Raw genomic sequence first — 9,748 nt, 5'->3', positions numbered from 1 at the left:
TTCTAGCTTCTTCCTGGAGATTCTTTCAGCCGCCAATACTAAAGTTACAGACGATTGATTACCTGGTTCTGTATGGACCTTCAGTTTCATCCAATCGCCAACTACGAATATGCGAGGAGTTAGCCCAAAGTCCACGCTCGATATCCAGTATACCCGCCCAATCGGTGAGGCTGCTGATTTGCCGATGGTATTCTCTCCTATATGTTATGAGCAAAGCAAAGTTGCCCCCCCACACACAAGTGAAACGCACATGTCAAGTACTGTCTTTCGTATTCTCTTCCGCTCTGTCGCAATGACAGCTTTACGCCAGTCTTGAATTCGAGACACAGATCTCTTCACGGTGCTCTCACCAAGCTGCACGCTTAGTCTGACCGACGCTACACGACGTCTACGGTGTTTACCGCCAACGACGGCTGCGGAGTCAATAGTTGTCTCTTGCGACGAACGCGGATTCAGAGCTGTTTCAGCGGACTGTAGTATCTCCATTATCTGATCATAATATCAGTTATGAAGGACATCAGGAAGAGTGTTCACCATACCTCTCCTTTTTGAGAATTCGATACGTTATTATCTAACACAATACTGAGGCCGAGATGCGACAGCTTCTCCAAGATTCGAATGAAGTCAGGATACAGATCACCTGCCATTGAGACTGAAGTCACAAGTGATTGATATGCTTCAATGAATGAAAGGGTGATCGCCTGAGATTTGAAAACGTGACGGAAGGTAGGAATTGTCGAGTGATACTGAATCAACTCTTCTAACAAGCTTTCTACGGTAGCTGTTTGTTCGCTAAAGTCTGGCGGAAACGTGAAACTATGTCGATAACATACAGCTAAAATAACGCACCAACGAGGTTCCCGCCAACAGTTTTCATGGCGATATCCAGATTCAACTTCAGCGCGGAAAATATTGCTGGTAAGATTTGAGGACACGTAACTACTGGAGGGGCGCCTGCTTGGTCCCCCACTTGGCCAAAGAGTAGATCAAATGCAGCTTTTTGTACCACAGAATCCCAAGCATGGGGAAGAATGGTCTTGAGGACGTTCCAACCACTAGCCAGTTCAAACTTCCGGCTAAAACTAACGCTTGTACTGAGACTGATACCGACAAGTTGCAGAATCAGAGATGCGGTTGTGGGTGACGGTCGCTCTCCAAGTAGGAGAAGGCAAACGCGGCCTACAGGAAGCCCGCCAGAGAATTTTGCATATGCAGCAGGTGAGCTAAGGATCGAGACCAGCATACCCAGGACTTGTTCAGCTTTACACTGAGCGTTAACATAGTCAATGCGAGAAACTATTGAACGTGGGGAAGCTGCATCGGCGGCGACTGTGAAGAATCAGCATATTGATCTGGAGATGTAACTGAAAGCAACCTGACCTTCGTGGAGATTAGAAGCTAGATACGATACAATGGGCTTGATAGCATCGTCAAGAGTAAATTGAGCCTGAGCTACTACCTTGATGGCACCAATCAAAGACGACAGCATATCCATGGAATACAAAGAGGTCTGCAGCACAAACAGTAATTTGCGGATAACGCCCAATTTGATTATCCGCTGCTTCATATTGAAACGTTTAAACTTGCTGGCTGACAATAGAGTGGCGAAATGTTCTAGGTGTACACGCTGAATCTCTTCCCTCGTAGAGGCCCAGAGTTGGAAATCAAGAGCAATCGCGCGATAAGCAATCGTGTTCACTATAGTAGACTGACTAATATCATTCAGTACGATTGATCCGAATGTACATGCACAAACTAGAAGACTTACTCCGGTGTGCGAAAATTGAAGCCCAGAAACTCGAAAAGCGTCTCAAAACCGGTCATGTTGATATACTGACTCTTAGCACGCAAAAATGCGGTCAATACATCGTAGCCACCTGGACTCTGTTAGGAACCATGCATATGAGCAAGTGATAAAACATACGGAGTCGCTCCATATCTTCAGAATTCTGCCAACTATTCTTTAACCCGTCTACCAGGATACCTAGCGCCCGCGAAACTTCATGGGCACTCTGCAATAAACCCCACAATGAATTAATTTTGTACGCAAAATTTAAGACAGCATCGCTTACATGAGACAGTCCCACTAAACGCAATGCAACAGTCGCACCACCGATCCTCCACATAGCGAGGTCCAGCGCCCCACGTCTCGCAATGAAAACGTCGCCATCGGCAATGATCCCTTGAGATTTAGGCATCCCCCTTCTGTAAATCTTGCTCGAGGGGGTGATAGCAAAGAGAAAGGATGACTCGCTGATCTTAAGTCCGCCCTTAATTGCATCATGAAGCTGAGCAACATCTTTCCGTGTTACAGACTGTTGTGCGCCGCCATCAAGATGAATATGCAGTGCAGTAGATGCTTCGTATGTGAGAAACTTGGCCAGTTCCGTGGATTTGAATTGCGCAGAGTATCGAGGACCAAGGTGGTGTATAAAACGGGGAATGCTATCACCTGTCAACATCAAATTACGACAACACCTTGGATGAAGCGAGGTAAGACTGTACCCAGAGGGGAAGCGATAAGATACGCAGAAGCGAAACACCAATTCATGCCAGAAGCACCGTTATCTCCAATTTGATACATTCCTAGACCCGGAGTTGCTTCTAGTCCTGGATAATGCCAATTAAGGGCATCTACCAAGACGCCATCCAAAAACAATCCTGTTAATTGTGATTCTGAGATCTTCCTCTAAACTTCCCGAATACAGACACACTTACTGACGGTCGGGTTTGAGGAACGATGTGGATAATGCACCAATGTAAGGTGGGCCCAGCGAGCCCTGACTACGTTAACATTTAACGGAACAGGATCCCTTCCAGGGCTGCCACTGTACGCAAGTGTCCCGTCAGGTCGTAATAACAGTGTGACAATGGTAGTGTTCCTTAGAAGACATGAGAAGATTGTGTGGGAGGTAGTTGGTAATTTCTCAATCCAGACCCAGATCTGATATTCACTCATCAGAGATTATGTCAAAGTGCAAGGAGAGAAACATCGTCACCATGAACGTGAAGCCGGACGGTGACAAGCCTCTGATGCTCGGGTGGATTACTTGTAAAGCAGCGGGAGACTGCAATGTCATATGCTCTGGCCATTGCACTTTCATGCCCGCACGTAACAACTCCAAAACATCGGGGTCCAGTGTGTCGTCCACCCGCAATGCGCGTTGAAACATAAGGCGTGCCTCGTCTGTCGTGGTGCCCACATCAATCAATCGACGCAAAAGCTTCGCCACCAATTGACGTTCCTGCTTGACCACGTCAACGTCATCTTTCCATACACAGTATTGCTGAAAAAGTGGCCCTGCGATATCGAGGCTGCTCAAAACGCAGTGATTTCGATGATTGTGATACGACAAACGCTCTAGGAGTTTGAAGATGCTGTAACGTAACGCAGGTCCGTCCGCCGACGCTTGCGGTATAAATCGGTACAGCATAGACAATGCCTCTGGCAGGAATATAGTCCCGAATGCGGGCTCAAAGTCGCGGATTCTGTGATCCAATTGCGCATAATCTGTCTCGGAGCCAAAATCAAAGATACCAGACATAGAAAATCTATGCAGTGCGAGAGAAACTAGGAACCCTAGTGTATGTCTGATTGTAGTTCTGTCAGAAACCAATCCCAGGATGGCTTGTGTGAGGGAATCATATCCAACAGAGTGCTGCGAGAGTGTTAGGTTGTGGAAAATCACGGAGACGTTACACACCTTGAAGAAATCAATATTCTCCCCGTGCTGATACAATGCCTCGGCTAGTATAACGAATGCTAGTCGGGTCGCATCTAAGATTTGGACTCTTCGAGCCTCGTTGTTCCCGAGGTCAGCTTGAAGAGCAGAGAGAACGCTTATGACCACTAAGAAGCCATCCGTCTCACGAAATACGTCCTTTGTTGTAACATCTTCAAGCATGACTTTGTGTATCTCTGTCAGTACCTGTCCTAACTATCAACTTGAAATGTAAAGCGTAGCCCTAGCTCCGACATACCTCCCCTCTCACTTCCAAAATCTCTGCTGCCTTGAGCCTCTCAATGGAGGACCTCATCACCTCCACCAGCACGTCCCGGGCAAACACCTCTGGTGCCAACTCATCGCGCTCAATTTGTCCACTCGGATGAGGAGTCGATGGTTGAAACGAAAAGCGCGCACTAAGTGGCGTGAGGAGCGTGCGGAACATATCGAAAACGACCTCTAAGTTAGGTGCAGGCTACGCAGAATCCAAGCACATCTCAGAATCTCCGCAGTCACCAGAAGAGATGCCACGAGATTGATCTTGCTTCACGTAAGGGAAGAAGGTGTGCCGTCTCCAAAGCGCTCTCGATCAAGAAGCAGACAAGTTCAAGTTGTGAGCAGCTTCGGAGGTTGGGCGAACAAAACAGATAAGGATTGTCTACTCCCTGGGGCCCATCCCCGCCGCCAGTAACACTGACAGTGATCGCGACAGGAGTGCCGCGATCACGTGTATCCCGTGATTATCCACGTGACGGGCGCGTTAATCGCGCCAGCATACAAGCTGACTTGGTTCAAGTTGAGTCGCCGGTCAAGCAACTGCTGAAAAGAGACTGACCCAATGACAGCTGACTGACAGATTGAAGTCAACCTTCAACGTCCGACCTCCAGCATCTACACGATCTTGAGGCTTTTGTTTACCAACTCGATTGTCGCTTTTGCAGAGATAAAGTGGTCTGTGACTACGATGCTGGGCATACACATCTTTGCTATGCTGTTCTACGTCGCCTCTGTAGCTTCTAGTGTATACCCGACCCGCCCTATAGCCAAGACGGTTATGGGCGCTGGTCGTCTCTCTTCTGTGACTTGGATCAACGATAAAACCTGGCCGTCTTTGTCGGAAATGGGACCCATGAAAATTGACCTCTATCTTGAAGACGACGTAAGTTACGTACAAGCAAGTAGACATCTAGTTCACGAAGATTCTATTAGACATTTGTTGCTACACTAGCCAAAAATGTTGACCCCACTCGGAGGTCGCAGAAAATTTGGATCTCTCCAACCTGGGGGCCCAACGGCTCGGAATAGTACGTTTCTCCGCTTATGCACCCGGGCTGAGAAATTTGACTAGGAGATTAAGCCACATGCGTTTTATCTGCGAGACGCCGCCGCTGACAGTCTACACCGCCGATTTCACGATCACTGCTATGGACGATACATCACCCTTTCAAGGCGCAGAGAAGGCTGTCATTTCTTCTACCGTTGGAGGCGCTGAGGCTGCGATGTCTACATCTTCCGCTATTGCGCCTTATCCCAGCTCTCCCAGCACTATGACTACGTCATCCACTGTTTCTTCAACTACGCAGACATCAAGTCCCACCAGTACAACCTCTTCACCTACCGGCACTCAAACTCACAACCCATACATGAACAAGGCCAAAACTGGTGCAAGTGGCGGGGGTCTCTGGACACGAACTACTGTCGATCTCGAACGAGTCAAGTTCCGCTTGGTCTTCATCCTCTGGCCCATGATGATTGGGATCACAATGGCGATTTGAACTGTAAATTATCTGTATTCTATTTAGTATTCTGTCCACGCGAGTGCGGGCTGGTCTCTCGTCGCGCTAGTTGGTGTATCCCATATGTTGTAATTCGGGAATTTGTAGCGATAAGACAGAAACAATGACTTCTCGGTGTAAATGCGTGGTGATATCATGACGAGCGAGAGCACTTGACTTCTTCTGTGGCATGCAAAACACTGCCACACATTGTATACGTTGCTCAGAGTCACAGAGCACATCGCTGCATACTACTCTACAAACAAATGACAACGTATCAATAATTCACGATAGATATCACATCACTGACTTCCTCAAATGTACAACAAAGACGAATAATGTAGAATCACATCCACACAAAGACCCAAAGCACAGGTAACACGTCTAATAGTTTTCCTCTTCCTCCTTTACAACAGCGCCCGCAAAGCCTGCCCACCGCCGCTGCCCACCTCCGTCTGGAGCGGGCATCATGCCGACATTCCAGGCATCATCCATACTAGGCCGTGGCTTGAAGCTCTCACGCCGTGCTCGGGATGCCTTCTTCGCGGCCATGCTCGAGCCCAGCGCCACAGCCTCGTACGCCCTATGCGACGAGGTTGTCGAACAGTGCGAAGCTGCCCGCATCTGTGGCTGTGCGGACTGGTAGGGATGGTAGTTATGCAGATGCGAAGCTTGTGCAGACGGCGCTCGTCCATGGCCTAGTACATGATGCGCAGTTCTAGGTTTAGGCACAGGCATCGCTACCGATACTGGCCGCGGAAGCGATGATGAATCCATAGGCATCTTTCCGGACATCTTGCTGGGGGACGGAGGACGATACGTGCTGGGACCCCTACATATACCCAAAGCGGCTACGTTGCTCGGCATTGGCACATTGTTATATGCGGAGGTCGATTCTCCCAATCGAGGACGTTTGTTTGGTACAGACTGCGAAGATGAGGTCATGTTTGATCCCGAACGCACCGCGGGTGTAACTACCCCGGTGGTCTTTCCTCCGTGATTGACTGCTGGCATGTAGTGGAGAGGTGGATTGGATGGTGTCTTGGAGCGTGGAGGCACAGAACCTGCTCGAGGTGTCTTACTCCGCTTGTTACTGTTCTCCTTATCATGTACGCTAAATCGTTCCATCAAGACCTGCATGATGCTCTCCCCGTGCACAAGGAATACTCGTCCCGTCTCGGTTTCCCAGGCTGGAATAGACACGAGCAGATCTTGCTCGAGCTGAGAGAGCAGGTTAGTTCTTCAACGAATGCGTTTTAGGTGACGCTTACCTTAGGCTTCTCCTTCGTGACACGCTTACGCATCTTCTCCTCGCGAAGCAGTCGACCAGGGTCTCGCGGTCCTCGGCCAAGAAGACGGTTCTGGTCACTAGCTGCTGCTGCAAGTTCTTTCTCATCTTGGCAAATATCGAAATATTTCTTAATGCTAGCAAGCAGAGGCACCTTTAGTCGTCGCTCCTCCTTGAGGCGTCTAATTTCCTCCTCATGGATCGACAAGAGCTCTTCTGTATGCTCATCTAATAATAGTAGTCTGAGTTCCTCCTATCAGAAAACACCTCGGAAAGTACGTACCATCCGCAAATGGTGCAAAATCTGCACGCTCGTCTTTGCCTACCATCAGCTCGTCCCACAGTTCGACGATCTCCGCCCTTGCATTCTCAATGAAGGCACCCATACGCTCTCGTTTGAGCTCCAGCATGCGCTCAAGCTCCTCTTCATATGCTTTCACCGTACCCTCCGTACTACCTCTCTGTGCCTCCACAAACGCATCCATGTCTTCATCAGAAATACCAAGTCTCCGCCAGAGCGCCTCTAATTGGTCATACATAGCTTGAATGTGAGCCTCTCGTCGCCGTTTGATGTCCTCTAGCTCCGCGCGCGTAGCCTCGGCCCATGCAATGAGGCCAAGGGTGGGATCAACACCCTCCAGTCCGACATTTACATTCATATCCTGTAAATTTTCGTTGGAGGCTTCCTCCATACGTGCCACAAATTGAGCGAATATGCGTTGATATTCCACATCGGATATGTCTTCCGGTTCCTCTGGAGCTGTCATCAACAGGAATGGAAGAGACTGCTTTGCACGTGCTGTGGGAGTGGGAGAGGACATCGGAACCGACGAAGCAATCGATATATTCAAGAATGGATCGGAGGAATTTGACAAAGTGGTCCTGTCACCACACGACGATATCGAGCGGGGATGCGAAGATAAACCAAGAACGGATGACAACGGAAGGCCGTCGAGGGCTGGTGGTGACATACCCAACTCTGTGTACAACCAATCTATCTGCACCATGCTCGCGGACAGTTGTGAGAGTCGTTTGGTCTGTTGAGATATAAGCGCACAGATATGCCCCAGTAGTCCACAAAACTCACGACTTCGCCCTTCCCTCTCACTAGCTCCTTCTCGAGCCTAGAGAAGCGTTCAGGGGTCACGTCACGGCATGCTGTTGGGTCGAGGTCATCTTCGTCTATGGCTGGAGTTGGCTCAAGTATGTCTTCTTGATAAAAATCACGTCCCAGTGTATGCGAGAGTGCTACGATTCTATTCGTGAGTGTCAATAATTGTTCGAGTTTTGTATGATACAACTGTGGAAGACCCAAAGCTGGTATGAGCGTTGTTGTAGACACGCAATTGAGTATCAGAGAGTTAATACAAAATGAAAGATGCGTGGAAATCCTTGTCTCAGAATGCCACAGCTTAAGCCACGCTGCTAGAGCCGCGCCCAAGTGAGCATCGTAATAGTACGCTTTAATCACTATCCATGCTCAACCCGAAATGACGCCAGTCCGATGCAACCATGCACAGAACTGAGATGAATCCTCACCTGTCTCAGTTTCTCCTGGTATTCTGTAGCATTCTGAAAGCGTCTGGGCAACACTTGTTCCTTCCTAATCTCGCCGACGCTGGTCCCCGTAGCCTTCACATGGCCGCCTAGTGCCTTGCCATACTTCAAGCACTCGTCCTCGACACTATCACACCTATGCATCCATTCTGAGACCTGCTTTTGTCGCAATTCGATCTGATTCTCGATGCATTGCGCTAGCTGTTGCTGTAGTGCAGAGAGCTCGTCTGCGAGGGCTGTAGGTGGCAGGCCAAGTTGAATATGTAGGGTAGGAAGAAGCTGTGTCTGAGATTGCAGACGAGTGTGCAGAGAATTGAGCAAAGAAGTGATCGTGGTCGACATCTCGTAGGTCGTTAAGATCGATGTTGACGACAAGTTAGCCTTCCGTCTAACGCGAACCGCGTTTTAGTCACGTGTGCGCGTCCTCGTTCGCCCTCCGAAATTGAGTCTCAGTCAGTCAGACTAAGCCTCCAAACTCCAAAGCATACTTAGCACGGACATCGACTCGAAAGTAGTGAAACTGCGCTGGAGGCTGACCTTCGTCTGGTATCCAGCCGTGTCGAAGAAATACGCATTTGGGTACGAGACCAGTGTGCCTCCGGACATAAATAATGCCCCAATTGAACCCTGTTAGACCGCATAACCACTAATTAGCTATAAGACGACCGTCCACCTTACACTCCAGAGGTCGTCATCTAAGGACTGGCTACCACCAACTTTTAGCTACATACTGCTTAAGTATCGGACAGAGACTCGATGTGTATTTTCGTATTGCATGTCTAGAGGACTGCAACGATTCATCAACCGTCTTAAAGACTCAGCCGCCACGAGAATATCTTGAGTTCTTGAGCCCGAACTTGAAAGACTCAGAGGTTTCCCGGTGTGCAGGCCCACTGCTAGTTCAATGTGCAGTATAATTAGATCCAGCCTAAAGCAAAATTTCAGTCTCTGAACAAGCCCATAGTCATTCACTTTGTTCAGAATTTGGACAATCTCATGCGCGAACACGTGCACCGGCAATATATTCAAGCACTCATTTACTTACGGACACCAGTTCTTTGGGTTGCGGACAAAGCAACAACACCCTGAGTGGTGATCGGACACCAGTGGATTCAAGTTATCCATGCTACATGCAATGCCACAGCAATGAGGAGGAATGATCATCCAAAGCAAGAAAATAGCATGACATCGTTGTTCGAGGACATTCGTGGCTCGGGTTTGGGGTGTGCCAGCTTTGTGAGATATACACTAAGTGCAAAGTTCGCCGCCACCGTGCACCGCTGGCATGGGCGGTGGGGACAGCCTCGCGGCGCTCGCCAATTAGAGCGGAAACGTGCGCGCTTCCCCGAAAAGGTTATAACCCGTCATCCTCACTTGTGTTTCTTCAACAACCCGCACTCATC

General features: G+C 49.0%; 3 protein-coding genes across 3 annotated transcripts; 1 reads left to right on the top strand and 2 right to left on the bottom strand.

Moving 5' to 3' along the window:
* Positions 1-58: 58 nt before the first annotated feature.
* FIBRA_03848 (uncharacterized protein) lies at positions 59-4,170 on the bottom strand (the record flags this gene model as incomplete). Its single annotated transcript, XM_012325674.1, has 13 exons — positions 59-197; positions 251-489; positions 540-799; positions 850-1,329; positions 1,381-1,712; positions 1,769-1,877; positions 1,925-2,012; positions 2,073-2,452; positions 2,506-2,661; positions 2,719-2,944; positions 3,000-3,659; positions 3,705-3,929; positions 3,982-4,170. The coding sequence occupies 13 exons, from the start codon at positions 4,168-4,170 to the stop codon at positions 59-61; spliced, it is 3,483 nt and encodes a 1,160-aa protein (XP_012181064.1).
* A 519-nt stretch (positions 4,171-4,689) lies between these two features.
* Positions 4,690-5,500, top strand: FIBRA_03847 (uncharacterized protein; the record flags this gene model as incomplete). The annotated part of the gene is made up of 3 exons (XM_012325673.1): positions 4,690-4,884; positions 4,935-5,029; positions 5,083-5,500. 3 exons carry the CDS (start codon positions 4,690-4,692, stop codon positions 5,498-5,500), a joined length of 708 nt encoding a protein of 235 aa, XP_012181063.1.
* Positions 5,501-5,884: 384 nt separating this feature from the next.
* On the bottom strand, positions 5,885-8,687 carry FIBRA_03846 (uncharacterized protein; the record flags this gene model as incomplete). Its single annotated transcript, XM_012325672.1, has 5 exons — positions 5,885-6,721; positions 6,772-7,016; positions 7,072-7,825; positions 7,876-8,088; positions 8,328-8,687. 5 exons carry the CDS (start codon positions 8,685-8,687, stop codon positions 5,885-5,887), a joined length of 2,409 nt encoding a protein of 802 aa, XP_012181062.1.
* Between the last annotated feature and the right edge of the window lie 1,061 nt (positions 8,688-9,748).

The sequence above is a fragment of the Fibroporia radiculosa genome (assembly GCF_000313525.1).
Source record: "Fibroporia radiculosa TFFH 294 genomic supercontigs, scaffold2314, whole genome shotgun sequence".
Lineage (NCBI taxonomy): Eukaryota > Fungi > Basidiomycota > Agaricomycetes > Polyporales > Fibroporiaceae > Fibroporia > Fibroporia radiculosa.
The sequence above is the reverse complement of the archived record's forward strand: the minus strand, read 5'-3'. Positions and strand labels throughout refer to the sequence as shown.